At 37.3% G+C, this 20719-nt stretch overlaps 1 protein-coding gene across 2 annotated transcripts in view; it reads left to right on the top strand.

Moving 5' to 3' along the window:
- The window catches only part of mrpl13 (mitochondrial ribosomal protein L13), a 115732-nt gene that overhangs the window by 53654 nt on the left and 41359 nt on the right, over nucleotides 1-20719 (top strand). For both annotated transcript variants that reach the window (XM_072261121.1, XM_072261130.1), the window contains exon 5: nucleotides 13050-13136. In XM_072261121.1, the coding sequence (XP_072117222.1) occupies nucleotides 13050-13136 (87 nt within the window). The remainder of the gene's footprint in view (nucleotides 1-13049; nucleotides 13137-20719) is intronic.

Below are 20719 nucleotides of genomic sequence, written 5' to 3'. Positions count from 1 at the left end.
CTCCCACAAGGCCAAATTACCTGCCAGTGCTCACCTTCTGGAGTCAAGAATGCCGCTAAGGCATGATGTATTGAAGAGACATCCGGGCCTATTGGTGAATTGAACTTGCACTCTTCTGAGACCAAGCAGAGAGTTGAAAACTACCCAAAGAAATTAGTTAATACATTGAAAGAACTTCCATGCTATCTTGGAGTTGAAAAGGATAGATGCTGCAACTCATTGTATCATCGTCAGTGAAACTACATCAGTGTCAGCTGGCATATTCAGTTACCTCAATCCCTGTACTGCACATGCAGTAATTTGCATTCCTTTGCAAGCCATCTTCCTAATAGTCACAGTCTATGCACCTGGAAGTTAAAGCCACTTGCTTTCTAGTTTAATTTGGAAGTGGACACTTGGGTGTGCTATTTCTACACATGTTGCTGGGTCATAAAGGACAGGATATAGATTGTGTGAGCACCCTGTCCTCCACATTCCCTTCTCATATTTGAGAATCTTTGCTGTTAGTGAACCATTGGCAGATTGGCAGATAATGTGCTATATCATTCAGATTTGTCCCATGTGTACAACAAAAAGCTCTTGCATCTACCACTGCCTGTCACAACTTAAAAGCAACCAACATCGCTTCTAGCCAAAGAGGTACATTTAAAGCATTGTTCTGCACTCTTTCATTGCTACACTGAAATGTAAGCTCATAAAAAGCTATATAATATTCTCATTATCTTACCAGAACAGATTTTTTATCACTGACATATACTGTATGACATTGTGCTGATATTGGTTTATTGTTATCACAATTACTGAGGTACAGTGAAAAGCTTGTCTACTGTGCCATTTATACAGGTATCGAAGTCAGAATAAGGTGTAACAGCTAAGAGGAAGTGCAGTGCAGGTTGACAATAATGTGTGAGGTCATAATGAAGTTGATAATGTGGTCGAGAGTCCATCTTATTGTACTCGAAAACCAAGGTAGAAGCTGTTCTTGAGCCTGGTGGTACATGCCTTCAGGCTTTTGTATTATCTACCCAGTTGGGGAGGGAAGAAGAAAGAGTGTCTATAAATGAAAAAAATAAATGGTGCAAGAAAGGACTAACAAGGACCATTTGCGGACCATTCAGAAATCCGATGGTGTAGTTAAATCAAGTAACTAAAAGCATATAAAATTGGCTTTAATAGCTTGAATTATTGAATATAATTTTCTACTCATAAACAGCTCTATTAACAGGGGCTCATTGGTTTCTGCTCCATACTTGAAATTCACAAAGTGACCAGTTCTCGAGCACTGTATTCGGACTTTCTCCGGAGACAAATTTGCTTTGGGCATCCTATTTATAGGTTTTGGAAACATACTGAGGATGGTAACATATTAGTAAGACTGATATCATTTGCCACCCAAAAAAGTTTCTTTATTTTGCACTCCATAATTTTGCAATATATATATTTTGAGACTTACTTGTCAGTGTCAGTGCTGGACCTGTTTATTGTTGAACAATACTTCTGTAGATTGCCTCATGCTTGTACTCATGTAGTGCTGTGGGATGTTTATAAGTGTTGAGTTCAGTTATAGTTTCAATGACCAGAGAGAAATGTTTCTCAGTGAAGTGGAAAGGAGTCAGGATCACTCTAGGCTGCACTCAACATAAACTGATCAAAGTAGACCTAATACAAAAAGAAATGTTTCAGTAGATCATAGTAGTGAAGTACTTCGTCTGCAGTTATTAACTCTTAGCTGTTGGCATCATAGCTGCCTCTAGTGTGGGACCCCAGTTGGGAAAACCTTATCTGCCTTGAGCTGAAAGTGACCCAGGGGAATTGCAGCCTCTTGTTACTCAAATGGGAAATGAGTGGGAACCCCAAATGTGCTTTTTTGACTCTGCCAACAAATCTGTGGTTGACGTCGTGACTTTTATCAGTGACATAGTACTACTTACACCCAAGAGTGGATTCCAGTTTAACATGCGAGTGATGATCAAGTGGCCACTCACAAGAAGAATTACCCATTAAGGACAAGGATCCAAGTGGATTAGCTGTTCTGAGAAATCATGTCTTTTGCATTCTTATTGTCTTCAGTAGTTGATAAAACTTTCATGATGTGCAGTAAATTTGCAGAAGATTGAGTGTTAAATCCACTATTCAAACTATCTGGTGACGAAGCATTTGTAAATAATGTCTATCCCACAATATGTGCTATAACAACAAAGCAATTCGAATAATGTGAATTTTTAACATTTTAGCTTATTTCCTTTCTTTTTCAATCTTTTTATTAATTTCAGAATACAGAAACAAAACATAGCAATAATACAGATAATAGGAGATGCATTGTTACACTTAAAAAAAGTAATTGCAAAACCAAATAGTGGAAATTAACAAAACTCCCATATATGTAGAACTAATCACGGATAATACAAAGCAAAACAAAAAGGAAAGAAAAGAAAAAGAAAAAAAAAACAAAAAAAAAACCCATCCCAAAAGAAAAAAAAAATAATCAACTAAACTAAACTAAACTAAACTAAAAGACTTGGGCAAAACTAACAACTTAAAAATGGAAAAGAAGAAAACCTCAGTGTCGACGACTCCATTCCCCTCCAACAACAGTACAGAGAAATAAAACAAGTTTGGAAATGATCAAATTACATCAAATGAAAATGCTGAATAAATGGCCTCCAAGTTTTTTCAAACTTAATAGAAGGGTCATAAACTGCACTTCTAATTTTCTCCAAATTCAAACACACCATAGTTTGTGAAAACCAGTGAAATACAGTAGGAGGGTTGATCTCTTTCCAATTCAACAAAATGGACCTTCTAGCTATTAAAGTAAGAAATGCAATCATCCTTCGTGATAAAGCGGTTAAATTATTTAAGTCTATCATTGGTAGTCCAAAGATAGCAGTAATTGGATGAGGTTGTAAGTCTATATTTAGGGCCGTTGAAATAATATCAAAAATATCTTTCCAATATTTCTCCAACAAGGGACATGACCAAAACATGTGAGTTAAAGAAGCAATCTCAGAATGGCATCTGTCACATATTGGATTAATATAAGAGTAATAACGAGATAGTTTATCTTTGGACATATGAGCCCTGTGGACTACTTTAAACTGTATCAACCTATGCTTAGCACATACAGAGGATGAATTCACCAACTGAAGAATTTTTTCCCATTTTTCAGTCGGTATATTAATCTCAAGTTCTCTTTCCCAGTCAGCTTTAATTTTATTAGAGGCATCAGGACATAGATTCATAATTATATTATATATAATTGCTATTACACCTTTCTGAGAAAGATTTAAGTTTAAGATTTTTTCCAAAGTGTCCATTGGATATGGGTGTGGAAAATTAGGAGAGACAGTAATTAAAAAGTTTCTAATCTGTAGATATCAAAAAAAGTGAGATCTGGGTAAGTTATATTTATTAGAGAGTTGATCAAAAGACATAAAACAGTTATCCAAGAATAAATCACGAAAAGATATTATACCTTTGGTTTTCCAATCAAAGTAAGCTTGATCCATCGTGGAAGGTTGAAAAAGAAAATTTGATATAATGGGACTTGCTAGAAGGAATTGATTAAACCCAAAAAATCTTCGGAATTGAAACCATATACGTAAAGTATGTTTAACTATTGGGTTATTCATTTGTTTATATGATTTAAAAGAAGTAAAAGGAAGTAAAGTTCCTAAAACCGAACCCAAGGAAAACCCTTGTAATGAATTAGATTCAAGATTTACCCAATGAGGGTTTAAGGATGCGTCCAAATCTTGTAGCCAAAATTTTAAATATTGAATATTAATTGCCCAATAATAGAATCTAAAATTTGGGAGGGCGAGCCCCCCTTCCTTTTTAGATTTCTGTAGATATCTTTTACCTAACCTAGGATTTTTATTCTGCCAAATATATGAGGAAATTTTTGAATCTACGTTATCAAAAAAAGATTTTGGGATAAAAATTGGAACCGATTGGAATATATACAAAAATTTGGGCAAAATGAACATCTTAATAGCATTAATCCGACCTATCAAAGACAAAGAGGTTGGGGACCATTTGGTAAATAAAAGTTTAATCTGATCAATTAAAGGTAAAAAATTAGCTTTAAATAAATCTTTATATTTTTTCGTAATTGTTATCCCTAAATATATAAATGAATCAGTAACCAATTTAAATGGTAAACGTCCATAAATAGGTACATGCTTATTTAAAGGGAATAATTCACTCTTACTAAGATTCAATTTGTAACCAGAGAAGTTACTAAATTGAACTAACAGATCTAAGATAGCAGGAATTGACTTCTCCAGGTTAAAGATATATAGCAACAAATCATCTGCATATAATGATAATTTATGTATTTCATTTCCACGGGTAATACCAACAATATTTGGCGAGTCACGAATAGCAATTGCTGAAGGTTCAAGAGCAATATTAAATAGTAAAGGACTAAGAGGGCAACCTTGCCTAGTACCACGAAAAAGAGGAGATCTATAATTATTTGTACAAACCGAGACTACCGGGGAGGAATATAACAATTTAATCCAAGATATAAATGTCAAATTAAAATTAAATTTCTCAAGAACATTAAATAAATAAGGCCATTCAACTCTGTCAAAGGCTTTCTCAGCATCCAATGAGATAATACATTCCGGGGTAGTAAGTGAGGGGGTGTAAACAATATTCATTAACCTCCTAATATTAAAGGATGAATAGCGATTTTTAATAAATCCGGTTTGATCCATGGAAATAATTTGAGGTAACACCTTCTCCAGTCTAGTAGCTAGAATTTTTGAAAAAATTTTTGAATCTACATTCAGAAGAGATATCGGTCTGTATGATGCACAATCCGTAGGATCTTTATTCTTTTTAAGAATTAAGGAAATAGAGGCTTCATAAAACGATTGTGGTAATTTACCTAAACTGATTGCTTCCTTAAATATTCTAGACAACTTAGAAGAAAGAATGGAGGAAAAATATTTAAAAAATTCCACTGTAAACCCATCGGGACCGGGTGCTTTACCGGAATTCAATGATGAGATTGCAGTTATTATTTCTTCCTCTGAAATGGAAGTTTCTAATGATAGGCAATCTTTGGGAGATAGTTTCGGAAAACTCAATTTACTTAAAAAATCATGCATGAAATTAGAATCATGAGGAAAATCAGAGTGATATAAAGAGGTATAAAATTCTTGAAAGGTTTGGTTTATCCCAACATGATCAACTGTGAAAGTATCATCCTGCTTGCGGATCTTAGTAATTTGACGTTTAACCGAATCAAATTTCAATTGGTTAGCCAGTAATTTACCCGATTTATCACTATGAATATAAAAATCACTTCTAGTTCTCATTAATTGATTTTCGATCGAGGATGTTAATAATAAGCTATGTTCCAATTGGAGTTCAACTCTGTGTTTGTACAGCTCCTTACTAGGAGGAATGGCATATTTTTTATCGACTTCTTTAATTTTATCAACCAGCAGAAGTATTTCATTGTTAATACGTCTTTTCAAACCAGCCAAATAGGAAATAATCTGACCACGGATATAAGCTTTAAAGGCGTCCCAAACAGTTCCGTTGGAAACTTCTTCCGTAATATTAGTTGAAAAGAAGAAATCAATCTGCTCCTTTATAAATTTGACAAAGTCCTGATCTTGAAGCAAAATAGGGTTAAATCGCCATTGTCTGGTAGTACAAAAGGTATCCATTAACTTGATGGAAAGTTTCAATGGAGCATGATCTGAAATAGCAATAATGTCATAATTACAATCATCTACATATGGAATCAAACGAGAGTCAATCAGGAAATAATCAATTCGGGAAAAAGAACGATGTACATGTGAAAAAAAGGAGAATTCCTTATCATTTGGATGTAGAAATCTCCAAATTTCTGAAATCCCAGCATCCAACATAAAAGAGTAAATAATAGTAGCCGACTTATTCGGTAAAGCCGGACTACCTATGGATCTGTCCAACATGGAATTCAAACATAAATTAAATTCACCGCCCATTATCAACATGTACTCGTTTAAATTAGGAAAGGAAGTGAGTAAGTGTTTAAAGAATTCAGGATAATCCACATTCGGAGCGTAAGCATTAACCATAGCGACCTTTTTATTAAAAAGTACCCCAGTAATTAACAGAAATCTGCCATTAGGATCTGAAATAATGTCTTGATGAATAAATGTAATTGAGGGATCAATAAAAATTGAAACGCCTTTAATTTTGGCTTGAGCATTTGAATGATATTATTCTTCCTTCCAAAACTTAAAGAAGCGTTGACTGTCCTCTTTCCTTACATGAGTCTCTTGAGCAAAGATAATATGAGCATTCAGTCTTTGGAATATTTTGAAAATCTTTTTCCGTTTTATTGGATGGTTTAAACCATTTGTATTCCAAGAGACAAAATTAATAGAATGAGCCATAACTAAAAATTAATCCTTTGGTAAGTAAGGGGTTAACCATAATGTGAGCTCATGAAATCGGAAGAGGAATACATGATTAGAGAGGAACCGGAAATCTCGACACTGGGGACAACTTTGTAGTTCTGAATCAGCCCAATAGAAAAAATTAAAAAAAGAAAAAGACAACCCCCTCCCCCAACCCCAAGTAGAAACCCGAACTGAGCCAGAAAAGGCTGAAGAAAGCACTAACTAATACTAACTTTAACCCCATTTCTGCAGGGGGCAACTCCAAAAATATATTTTAAATAAGTGACCTCCTGAAGACTAATATATGTGAAAAATAAACAGTATTGTAAATTAGTCTCCATAGTAAAAATTACTAAAATATATAAAATAAAAAAAACAGTATCAATGCATATAATTAGTTAATTATAAGCGAGTAAATAAAAAAAATCGCTTCCAAAATAAGAAAAATGGATTATGGGAAGAAGAAGCATAAGAACATGGCGTCCCGAAAAAAAACAAAGATTATAAAAAAAGAAAGACAAGTCGCCATTTTAATTATGTGAAAATCAAAAATAGGAAACATATAACTACAAATGACCATCGGATCGGATCATTAGTAATAACGAAAAAGGATAGGTTAAAACAAAAGGTTAACTAACAGAAAATGATGTTATTCACAGAAGATAAATATTCTATATAAATTATAGAATAATCACTATAGTAATAAACAAAGAACAAAAATCTTAAACTTATAAAAAACCTTCATCGCACAGTAGTAGAAGGTTTATTTTGAAGAAAAAAACCAGAGAGAAAAAAAAATTGGTGCTGGAAGCACCCAACACAGATTAAGAGAGGGTGTCTGTATCAGATGGGAAATTATCATCCAAAAAGCTTCGAGCGGCAGTTGTAGAGTGGAAGACACGACGATTTCCATCGGGAAGAGAGATTCTGAGTCGTGCAGGATACAGTAGTGCCGGTTTGAGATTTTTTTGATAGCATTCCGACATTAGAGGTTTAAAAGTCAGTCGTTCCTTCATCACTTCAGGACTGTAGTCTTGAACTATCCTGAAGGAATGCTGACGATACTTGATCATCCCTTGTCGACGAGCGATCTGGAGAAGTTGTTCTTTAACATTAACATAATGGAAACGAAGAATAACTGGTCTGGGTTTGGAAACAGCCGCTGCCGACTTTACCCACGGTATACGATGGGCGCGGTCGAGTAATGGAGGATCGTTGGGAAAAACTGAACCGAACGAATCCTTTAAAAGTTGAGCAAAGAATATTACAGGATCTCCAACCTCAACGTCCTCGGGTAAGCCAATTAAACGTAAATTTTGTCTTCTCGATCGATTCTCAAGATCAATAACTTTGGATTTAAGTTGTTGGAGCTGTTTAGTAGTCGAAGCTAGATTCTTCTCTAAGATCTCAACTTTTGTATCTGTCTTCTGAGATTTAGTATCCAGCTCAGAAATTTTTGCATCGTGTTTTTGAACATCAGAATTCAGGGATTTCAAAGATTCCGTGATTGATTTTAAATCTTCATTGAGGCTTTGACGATGTTGTTCAAATTGAGCAGTTAAACTTTCGGATAATTTTATCCGATGCTGCTCAAACATTTCCTCCAAACACTTCACCATAACTTCGTAAGTTAATTCCGTTGGTTTAGAGTCACCTTTCTTCTTTCCTCCGTTCCCATCAGTGTCTTTCCCATCTTTGGTTTTAGATCTCGTACTCATTTCTTTAAGCTCAAAAGTTGCAATTGACAAAAGGAAGTCAATTAATCAGTAATTCAGAGAGATAAAGTAAGTCTTCTGGTGTACTTAAAGTTGATTAAATCAAGGAGATCATAGGTTAAAAAGGATAAGGGAATGGAGCGAAGCCAGAGAGACGACCTCACTCCTTGAGCGCTCCCTGCAGAATCCCCGCTTATTTCCATACTGTAACAAGTTTCTTAAGGTAAATGGCTATTTAATCAATTGATGTAGGTAATTGTCAGAGTTGCAATCCAAATACAGATCCAATACTTACTGTGTTCAGGCACTGTGAAAGCATAATGCCATGTAAGGACGAGTCCTATTGGCAACACTGCTGATTAATTTAGCCCACCATTAAACTAAAATAAAGATGGATTTTTATTTTATTTTTATGTATAAACATGGTCAATCAGAAAAAAATATTGATAATACTCAAATTCATAGTGCCTTTTAATAATCAAAATAGAAGCGAACTCCCTTCTTAGCAAACAACATTAAAATGTTAACCTATAAAAGAATTTTAGTAAATGAAAACTTGAAGTAGAAGTGCTGATGTTAAATTCTCACTATATCTGTGGAAGCTTATTTCTGTTTGTTGTAATTGTCTTTAGGGGACTGGGATGCATGCAATAATTTTATGCTTCTTGTCCTGTAGCAAGTTGACTTCAATGGGATAACATTGTGTCAGTAGTTTCTCCTATAGTTGGCATTGATGTTCCATAAAGCTTCCAAGGTTATAAAGATGAAATTGTTTTATAATTAAAGATTTCCATTATTTTAGCTATTTTAATTTTCCTGTCAAATAATATACTGTCTTATGTTAAAATGTTTTATTGATTATTTTTAATATAAGGTTTTTTAAAGTGCAGGGTGAGAATGCTGAGACACTTACAGTCAACATACAGTATACAAAGAGAGGGGTTGGTGAATATCTCAAGTCTAGACCAGTCCACTTAAAATAAAAGGGAAACTTGTGGTATAACAATTGGTTTGATCTCTCCACAGTTGCACTCTGACCTCCTGAGTGATATTGTCAATTTCTGTTAGTTTCTCACTCATTTCATTCTTTCACAGAATACTATATTAAATATCAAAATGTTCACTTAGTCTTTATCCAGTTATTAATATTTCTTTTTAGTATTTTTATTCGAATAATGTATATTTAATGTGCACATACCCATCTTTGTTCTTCCTCCACCTCTACAGCAGCCCACCCTTAATATTTCTCATATTATTTCAGCTGAAAGTGCTTCATTCATTTCCAAAAAGTTTTATTTCACACTTGAAGTATTTGGACCTTTCTAACTTATGATACTTTAATAAGGAGTTGGAAGAAAGAAAAATAAAGTTGTTAAATTAGCAAATTAACTTTTAAATTGCAAGACGTGTTGGATGGGTAGCATTTCGATTCAAGAGGAGTTTATTGTGCACAAGTATAGTGAGATACAGTGCATCGTAAAACTTGCTAGCAGCATCACGGGCATTTGAACCCATGGTGTTAATTCAGGGTGATCACATTGACCTTCTGATCACAGTGATTGGAATATGACAAATTACATTGTTGATATAAAATAGAACAATCTGGAGCAATCTGATTGTTCCATCAGCTCTATGCTGTCTAGGCCATTCCACCCAATCCCTTTTGCCTGTCCGTGAACCATATTCCCCCCGCCCCATTCCCTAAATATTCATGTGCCTCACCTCTTAAAATGCCTCTGTTGTATTTGCCTCCAGCGTCACCTCTGGCAGTACATGGGCCTGAAAACGCACACCACCTAGCTCAAAGACAGCTTCTACCCCATTGTTATAAGACTATTGAATGGTTCCCTTATGTGATATAATGGACTCTTGACCTTGTTATAACCTTGCACCTTATTGTTTACCTGCACTGCACTTTCTGTATAGTTGTTTCACTTTATTCTGCATCTGTTAGTGTTTTACCTTGTACTACCTCGGTGTACTATGTAAAGAATTGATCTGTATGACTAATGTGCAAGACATGCTTTTCACTGTATCTCAGTACAGGCGACAATAATAAACCAATTTCAATTCCAACTCTCTGTGTGAACAAAATCGTGCTCCACACATATCTATTAAACTCACCCTCATCTTAAATGCATGACCCAGGAAACAGAGTCTGGCTGTCTACCCTGTATATGTTTGCCCAGTCACTATCACTGTTCATTCGTTTGTTATGTGCCATGTTGTATGACGTAGATGATCATGGCCTTTCCATAACTATGACTGTTCTTGGCAAAGTTTTCTTCAGAAATGGTTTGCCATTGCCGCCTTCTGGGTAATTGATGGGGCAGAGGGTGAGGGATGGTCAAGGATTGTGAGGGTCAGAGGGGTTGAGCATATGAGTAGGTGGCTGGTGACTCCAGCCATTATCAATACTCTTTAGAGATTGTCGGTGGTCACATAACCAGGCCTTATATGCACCAGCTGTTCATGTGACCATCCACCACCTGCTCCCATGGCTTCACGTGACCCTGTTGGGAGAGTTGGACAGGTGCTACTCCTTGCCTAAGGGTGATTTGCAGGCTAATGGAGTGAAGGAGTGCCTTACACCTCCTTTGGTAGAGTCGTATCTCCATCCTGTCACCGTCACTCCTCAACCCAAACACTGCCCTCTCCCCACTGTCCGTCCCTGACTTCCCATGCCCACCATCTACACCATCTGCTTCCCAAATGCCTGTCATTCCACACCCCACCATGCACCCGTCCCTCCCATTCCCACCCCCCCATAATACTATACCAGGTTGCACTCAATAAGTGCAAACACCCATGGCTGTAGCCCTCCCCACCACCCCATCCTGAACTCAACCCTGCCCCTGCTACCAGTCCTAACCCACAAGTGCCACCTACTCATATGCTAAACCTCTCCGACCCTCACAATCCTTGACCATCCCCGCCCCCTGCCCCATCAATTACCCAGACACACCCCCATTACTTGTTCCTCACCCAGCACATACTCCAAGCCTCAGCACAACCCCCAACCACCTCATGCCCCTGATGTCCTCTTCCCAGACCACCACTACCATTACCATATCTGCTCTTGCCTCCATTTATTACTCTTATTTCTCATCCCCAGTCCTGATCCTCACACCTGCCCCTCACCCCCAATTCTAGTCTAACCCTTGCTCAAGAGGCAACCGTGTCCCCTCCCTTCATCATTACACAGACTTCCCACCCCTGTCAGTCTCCACACACACCCCTCACCCATTGTAACACTGCTCTTCTACATTCTTACCCCAGTCTCAGTCCCTCTCCCATGTTGGGTTGACCCCGACCCACCCCCCTCATTACTCAGTTTTCCCACACCCTAAATTCACCCTCTGCCTTTTCTCACACCACACACCTTTTTCCACACCCTCTGATCTCACACCTACACCACCTCAACGCCCCCATCCCAGTCTATAATGCCCCCCCCCCACCCACTACCACCCTCCAACCTGGTCATTCTTCTGTCCTGTGACTCTTTCCACCCCAGTGCCATTGCTCAGATTTCTCTAGTCCCTCCTTATAACGCAGTTTTTCCAGCCAGCTGGTCCCCGCACAGATACATTTTCTTGTATTGTAAACATGAGCTTAAATCTAGGTCTCATTTTTATGAGCAGTAACCATCCCAAGAAAGATGTTTTCTGTTATTGCTTGAAAGATTCTTGTGTTTATAATGTAACAAGTTATCAGGAACTGTCTTAACCCAGTCCCTTTGACTTAGTAAGTACACCAAACACCTGGCAAATGGCTAACAGGAGTATTATCATAAAGAATTTTACTTCAGATTATGTAAGGAAATATTGAAGCAGCTGAGCAAATTCTTGTGCAAGATACTAAGTGGTGCCTTAAATGCGGAAAGAGAGGCTAACGTTTAGGAATAGGATTCTATACTTTAGAGCTAGGCAACAGAAAGAGAGGCTAACATTTAGGAATAGGATTCTATACTTTAGAGATAGGCAACTGAAAGAGAGGCTAACATTTAGGAATAGGATTCTATACTTTACAGCTAGGCAACAGAAGAAAAGACCGGCAGTGCAGAGTGATGGATATCAGGATCGATTGTAAGGCCAGAATTGGGGAATTGGACGATGGAATGTCCATCGGAATGAGTTTGCAGAGATAGAGAGGGGCAAGGCCATGAAAGGAATTGAAAATAGGAATGAGAATTTTAAATCTGGGCATTGTTCACCCAGTGTGGGTCAGCTGTAGGATGAATTGGACTTAGTCTATGATGGGACACAGACAGCAGGTTCTTGGGTGAACTTTAATGTTCCAGAGAATGGAGCCCTGAAGGTCACATAATAAACCCTTCAGAAGTGAAATTTAATTGTAACAAAGGTGCTAATGAGATCTGAACTGAAAATTAGTGAAAGTTATGGCCAGAGTCCGACAACATTATGGACCTGAAATGAAGATTGTGTGAGTGAGAGCATTAAACTTAATGTATTAAAACTATTGATGAAGGGGTGTGACCACTGCAAGTTCCTTACTATTTGATACCTAAGACAGGAAAAGAATCAGAAATTTTACTGAAGCATCCTGTCACAGCTTTTTAGGTTGTATGTATGTCTTTTCCTTTAAACTTCCCTGTTTGGAAGCAATGTTATTACCAATTTTTAGTTCCTGAAAACTGTTTTTTATCTTGGTAAGGCCAAAGAGCCTGTTTTCATGCTATACCTATGACTATAATAGTTGCAAAAGTGATGCAAAGATAAGTCAGACTTTACAATGTATTGCATCTTAACTCAGATTCAGGTTGCTGGTGTTCATCTGAGAGATGTGTGAAACATTTGCCTGTGAAAATAATTCGCAATTAAGATGTAATTGTTCCATTTTGATTAATTTGAAAGTGTACAGTTAATAATGTGGTTGGCACTTTATTGGTGTGCTTGTGTTCCAGATTGTAAAATTGGCTATCTATGGTATGCTGCCAAAGAACTTACATCGAAGAACCATGATGCAAAGGTTGCACCTCTTCGCAGATGAGGTTAGTGTAACAAAGATCAATTTTACATTCTCACCTAAACACTCAGTTCTGATGGTTATGTTTTCTGTTGCAAGCCCTCTTGGAAGCAAAGTGAAGACTGTAGTCCCACTATAAAATGAGCTCTCATGTCTGCTGAGCTGGCTGTTCTGAACAAAATGACTAATTATGACATTTTTACAAGCTTCTTTATTTAAAAATCCAGCTGTTATATCTTTAGCCTTGCCTTCCCATTTATTCCATTTATATTGTAGCCCTGGTTTCACTGGCACTGATGTAGACTAAGCAGAATTGCCTCCTCCTGAGGACCATATGGTGCTGGCAGCAAGCATAAGAGATCATTATTTCTCTGGTCTCAGGAGGTACACTTCTGATATCAAATATGTACCCAGTTGAGTGGAATTGCTTTTACCATCATTTCAGTCATACTTCAACTACTAAGATTTTTCAAGTGCCTTTATCATGATTCCTCTGCTCTAAGCTGGGGTGGCAATATTCATATAGGCATCATTTTAATCTTAAATGGAGGTGGCTACACAACATTTAAGTGGTTCAGTGCCATGAGGATACTGTAACCATGTGAATCAGAGATTCTCGTTTCTGTTGAGAACTGGGCCTCACTCAGTGCAAACAGCTCAGCATCAGAGGTTCCCAACCTTGGGGTCCACAAACCCTTTGCTTAATGGTATTGATCCACGGCATAAAAAGGCTCGGAGGCCCTGATCTAAAGACTTTGTGTGTTGACCCACTCACTGTGCTTCCATGTGAAACAGATGGAAATAACTATTTGTATTCATTTGAGTGGAGCAATAAGAATGTCTAAAGTAAATAGAGAAATGATTGCTCGTCATTTTCTTGATTATAGTCCAGGATATTGGACATATTTTGTGCAATCATCCTTTTAAAGAAAAAAAGAATTGTAATTGAAAACATGCACAAATGTCTTTCACTGAAAAGCAACTTCAGAATTTAATAAATCTTGGCAGGAAGGCAGAGGGGGCAGCATTGCTCTGTTGGTTAAAACTGAAATCAAATCATTAGAAAAAGGTGACATAGCATCAAAAGGTGTTGAATCATTGTGGATAGAGCTAAGGAACTGCAAGGATGTCGCCTACAAATTGCAACGGGAGCTGGAAACTGCATGCCAAAAGGGCAGTGTTACAGTAGTCATGGGGGACTTCAATATGCAGGTAGATTGGGAAAATGGTTGGAGCTGGATTCCAAGAGGGGCAATTTCTTGAGTGCCTACAAGATGGCAGCTCATGGTTGACCCCACTAGAGGATCAGCTATTCTGGATTGGGTGTTGTGCAATGAACCAGAGTTGATTAGAGAGCTTAAGGTAAGAGAACCGTTAGGGGAAAGTGATCACAGTATGATCAAATTCACCCTGAAATTTGCGAAGGAGAAGCTAAAGTCAGATGTATCAGTATTACAGTGGAGTTAAGAGAATTACTGAGGCATGAGAGAGGAGCTGGCCAGAATTGATTGGAAAAGAGCACTGGCAGGAATGACAGCAGAGCAGCAATGGCTAGAGTTTCTGGAAGCAATTCGGAAGGCACAGGATATATACTACTCAAAGAGGAAGAAGTATTCTAAAGGAAAGATGACACAACTGTGGCTAACAAGAGAAGTCAAAGCCAACATAAAAGCCAAAGAGAGGCCATATAATAGAGCAAACATTAGTGGGAAGTTAGAGGATTGGGAAGATTTTAAAAACCAACGGAAGACAACTAAAAAAGTCATAAAGATGGTAAAGGTGGAATACAAAAGTAAGCTGACCAATTATATTAAAGAGAATACCAAAAGTTTCTTCAGAGGTGTAACAGAAAGCTGAGTATGAATATTGGACCACTGGAAAACGATGCTGGAGAAGTAGTAATGGGAGACAACAAAATAGTGGGCAAACTGAATAAGTATTTTGCATCAGTCTTCACTGTGGAAGACACTAGCAGTTTGGTGGAAGTCCCAGGTATCAGGGAGCATGAAGTTACCATAACTAGAGAAAAGGTTCTTGGGAAACTGAAAGGTCTGAAGGTAGGTAAGTCACCTGGACCAGATTGTGTATACCCCACAGTTCTGAAAGAGGTGGCTAAAGAGATTGTGAAGGCATTAGTAATGATCCTTCAAGAATCACTATATTCTGGAATGGTTCCGGAAGACTGGAAAATTACAAATGTCACTCCACTTTTCAAGAAGGCGGAGAGGCAGAAGAAAGGAAACTATAGGCCGGTTAGTCTGACCTCTGCTGTTGAGAAGATGTTGGAGTCGATTATTAAGGATGAGGTCTCAGGTTAATTGGAAGCACATGATAAAGTAGGCCGCAGTCGGCATGGTTTCCTCATGGGAAAATCATGCCTGACAAATTTGTTGGAATTCTTTAAAGAAGTAACAAGCAAGATAGACAAAGGAAAGTCAGTTAATGTTGTGTACTTGGATTTTCAGAAGGTCTTTGACAAGGTGCCACTCGTGAGGCTGCTTAACAAGCTACAACCCCATGGTATTACAGAAAAGATTCTAGCATGGATAAAGCAGTGGCTAATTGGCAACAGACATAGAGTAGGAATAAAGGGAGCCTTTTTCTGTCTGGCTGCTGGTGACTAGTGGTGTTCCACATGGGTCTATGTTAGGACCGATTCTTTTTACGTTATATGTTAATGATTTGTATAATGGAATTGATGGCTTTGTTGCAAAGTTTGCAGATGATATGAAGATAAGTGGAGGAGCAGGTAGTTTTGAGGAAGTAGAGAGGCTTAGCCAGACCAGGAGAATGGGCAAAGAAATGGCAAATGGAATACAATATCAGGAAGTGTATGGTCATGCACTTTGCTAGAAAAAATGAATGGGTTGACTATTTTCTAAATGGAGAGAAAGTATAAAAAACTGAGACACAAAGGGACTTGGGAGTCCTTGCAGGAATCCTTAAAGGTTCATTTGCAGGTCGAGTCTGTGGTGAGGAATGAAAATGCGATGTAAGCATTCATTTCAAGAGGACTAGAATATAAAAGCAAGGATGAAATGTTGAGACTTTATAAAGCGTTGGTGGGGCCACACTTGGACAACTCAATGTTGATATGAAAGTATGTTTCTAGCATAGACGCCCCCCCCCCACCAGTCCACCCCAGAGCCGTGGTCTTTGGAGCACATTCATACATTCATAGCAAAATCAAGTTGTTTTTTTTAAAATGAAAACTTTTATGCTCGGTTGTAGGAACAGGGCTAATACAGAGTGGTAATTCTCCATCGCACTGTATCATCTTGTGCATGCACTTAATGAGGTGTGTTGCCTATTAAGAACAGGCAAGTTTGAATCTTGCAATGGTGAGGCTGAATGATATCTAAGATTTTGCCTGATTTTGTGTTTATGTAATGGCTGATCCTGTCATGTGATTTAGTGGTTCATGTTAAGTTCATGACATCATGACCTTGAGGTTGGATCTTGGAGGGTATCTAGCCATTCCTCAAAGCCAACAAACGCAACACATCATTGAAACTTTCCACTAAACTAAACTTCATACATTAAATAGCGTGCATTATGGGCATGTTAGTACAGTATTCCAACACGCAGAGCTATTTGTTGTGGTGTAAATGGCTTGGTAATTCAAAGACCTGCACACCAAAGAGTTATCAAGAAAGTGTGTCAGTGTTTATGAATAAAGTAATTAGAGTACAGTGTACATATGCTGTACCTAAATTACAGTCATACTCTGTTAAGTATTTATTAATTAGGCTCCTTTTCTGTTTTCCATTCAACATCATTAGGCTTCCTGGTTGAACAACTTTGACAGTTAACTGTCAAAAGTCTGGTGCACAAATCCAGAGTAACATAAAAACATAGAAAACCTACAGCACAATACAGGCCCTTTGGCCCACAATGCTGTGCCGAACATGTACGTACTTGGGAAATTACCTAAGTGTTACCCATAGCCCTCTATTTTTCTAAGCTCCATGTACCATAACTAGTAGTTCATAAATATACTTGGATACCCTGGGCTGCGAATACTTTTGCACTGGTGAGCAGAAATAATAACAATTAGATAACAGGTATTTCTTAAATGTAGTATTTCAGGAGAAATAGCCTTCAAATCAAAGCTAATGTAAAACCTGTCCACAAGCCGCTGTTAGCTTGCAGTAAAATTCCCAGGAAATGAAAAGCTTTCAAAGACGATGCGTCTCTGAGGAAAAGTGGGTGGATTTACAATTATCACTTCGGAGAAAAAGAAGTCCTGCTGAATAAATGAAGATTTAAATCAATGTAGCTGTTGGGTGAAGACAACTTGAGACTCACCAGGCGGTGAATTGCATGTCAACACATTGCTGTCTAGTTAGTAGCTAGCTAAAATATGAAACATTGGCATGTGCAAAGAGGCCAAAGGGGCATGCAATTTAAAACTGAGATTTTGTTCATCGTAGGTCATTTGTGTAACATTGAAAGCACACTGCCTTGGAAGCAAGCCACAGTCAAAAATTAATATCGTGTTCTTAAGTTTTCACTAAATGCACTGGTTTGTTAATCCTTGGAGATCTTAAAAATTAGGATGTGTATTTTTGGGTGCAAGGATACAAGTACATATACTTGAAAGGTTTTTGAATATAAATATGTTAATTTACTGTATTTCATTGCAACCATCGTTTTTTTTCTTGATTATTTACAATCATTTTAACCACAAGTACTGGAGATAGATGTTGACTAATATTCTTTTTATGGTTGATTAATCCATTTTCAAATCTCACCAGAATACCACCCCTGAAGATCAAGGAACGCATTATAAAATTATATCTCTTTTTACTGGATTGTAAAATTCATCCTGATACGACAGGATAGTGAAAGATTTTGCATTCAGTGAAATACATAATTTTAGAAAACTGGCTGAAAATTGAAAGCAAGTAATATTTTTCAAAAATTATTTAATTTTGATTGCAGTGCTCCATGTTTGCTGGTTGCAACCAAAGTCAAAAAATAATTTCTAATTCCAATTCCAAATCAGATCTCTGAAAGTTATTGTAATAAATAAATGACCTGGCTTCTAAAGTGGAAAGTGTTTTTGACTAATTGTTCATTATTTTAACTACTTGGTAGAGTTTGTGAACTAAAGATTAAGTTAGAAGCTGACACAACTGTATAACTCTATAACACTTTAGTCTACATTGGCATACTGGTGCAAACATTGTGACATTTACCCAATTCTAATTTTAGCTGCTCTGAAGCATACTTCTAGGCTGTGTGGTCTGTAGAGCCTATGGATTGGTGGCAGCCTCCAATAGCATAAACCCGCAGGCAGAGATCCAGTCCGGTGATAGATATGTTGACCCTCCCTCAAGATTCACATCAATAAATAATGAATAGAACATAGGAACCAAAATGGGCATTCATCTCTTCAAACTCTCTCCACCATTCTACACTTCCATTTCACTTCCCTATCGATTTTTCATATTATGTAATACCCTTGTCAAAAAAGCCTACTGATCTTCATCTGAAAACATTCCAATGGTCTTTGTCCCTCATCATTTGGAAAACATTCTGATATAATTTTCTGTGCATTGTCGTGCACTGCCTATATTAGCCATTATCCATCATTACTCAGGATAGTCTTCCGCAGTCACTTAATCTATTTTTTTACACTTCACAACTTGTGCTCTCATCTGCAAACTGAGCATCCCTACTTGCATGATTTTCAACTTGGAATTTCATTTTTCTATTTTCAGTTTTCTATTCTTCATCTGGTACTTTTGTGACACTTTTGATGTGTAAGCAATTAGGTGTAAACTGAAAAAGGCAGATGAATAAAAGATGATGTGATTTTCCAAGATGTTATTCTGTTTAATATGCATGTATTTTGACAAGATTCATTTGAATTAGATGTGCTTATTCAAGCAGTTATTTGTATGAAATTGCAAAATCTGTATGGTTTCTGTTTAATAAGTTTCCCTTTGCTTGGTTCATTCCTGAGACGTTCGAAATCCTTCTGTTAAACATACAGCTTTCACATTTAAATTTTCGAACTGATCCCGTGACTGAGCAAAGTATCATTATGTTAAATGTGGGTTTCTCTAAGCCCTATCAAATAACAAAATGCAGTGAAAGAAATGTTTGGGTGTTGAGGGAGAGCAGACAGGGAACTACATAAAATTTGGAAATGTAAGCTGCTGGAGCTTGAGAGGTAGGGAGTATTTATTTAGCAATGAGAATGTGGATTTTGATGGGTAGCAGCTGTTCAGAAAATCTTCTTCCTAATTCTGATTTACAACCCAAAGACTGGATTTTATTTTCTGTTGTCCCATTTAATTAGTTTGATTGTGCACTTCTTTGCCTGGGGTATCACACAGTCAACATATTTCATTAGGGCAGAACTTTCCTTAATTGTATAAAAGAATCAATCAGTTCCTGGCTTCAAGAACAATATCTATCAATTCATCTATTAGAGAGAGTTAATATATGGATTAATTATTCCCACTCTCTCAACCACTTTCTGACCCTGTCTTTGGGAGAGTTCTTGGGCCTCATGTTGGCCTTGCTGACCCTTGAGAACCCTCAGAAGTGGAATGGAAGCAAGTTATCCTTTGGAGTTGGATTCTACAAATATCTTTCTGTGCATTTGTGGAAGCCTTACCATCTGGTTCTGCCCTGTGTAAAATAGAAAATCCCATTTTCAACTAAAATGCCAAAAAGTCTTGCCAAGACTCCATATGTAGAATTAATCTCCTTGTATAGTAGACTTTTCCTTTTAGCGGTCTTTGGGAATCCTGTTCCTTTAATTTAAAGAAAAATCCCTTTATTTTATATTAATAGATCAAGATTTCTTAGATGTGAGTTTGTTGTTACTTGTGTTTGCATTTTGCTTGTTTTGATTGCACAGAGGAATTTAGAATGAAGTATTTCGACTTTCCCATTCAGACAAAGGGTCTTTGACTTGAAGTGTTAACTCTATTTTCTTCCACAGATGCTGCTTGTCTTGCTGACTGTTTCCAGTATGTTCTATTTTTCATTCCTATTTTTAAATAAGCTCATGATCATTAAGAATTGCCTTGGGCACAGTTTCCATCAAGCAAGCTATTGTACAAAAAAGAGTAACCAGAATTTAATGCTACGTTGTATTCCTTCTGAATTACAATTTGGTCTTTTGTATGCTATCATTTACACTCTGGTTAAAGTTTAACTGTATTCTCGTATAGATAGATATTACTTCAATAGTTGTTAATGCTCTCCTGATTTTACTTGCTCAACCATAGAAGGCCTGGGTCTAAGGTAGTTACCAGGCTCAAGGACAGCTTCTATCCCACTGTTATCAGACTGCTGCACAGACTTCTTATATACTAAAAGATGAATTCTTGAACTCCTAGTCTACCTTGTCAACCCTTTGCACTTTGTTTACCTGCACTGTACTTTCTCTGCATTCTGCATTCTTTTTTAACTACTTTGGTGAAATTATGTATGGCTTGATCTATCTGGATAGCATCAAAACAAAGCTTTTTCAATGTATCTTGGTGTGGATGACAATAATAAATCAATATCAATACTAAAACATGAAATTCCCTCCCTAAAATTCTTTCCTTTTCTCCCACACTCTTTTAAGACAGTGAGCAGATT

This window comes from Mobula birostris, chromosome 1 (assembly GCF_030028105.1).
Source record: "Mobula birostris isolate sMobBir1 chromosome 1, sMobBir1.hap1, whole genome shotgun sequence".
NCBI lineage: Eukaryota > Metazoa > Chordata > Chondrichthyes > Myliobatiformes > Myliobatidae > Mobula > Mobula birostris.
The sequence above is the reverse complement of the archived record's forward strand: the minus strand, read 5'-3'. Positions and strand labels throughout refer to the sequence as shown.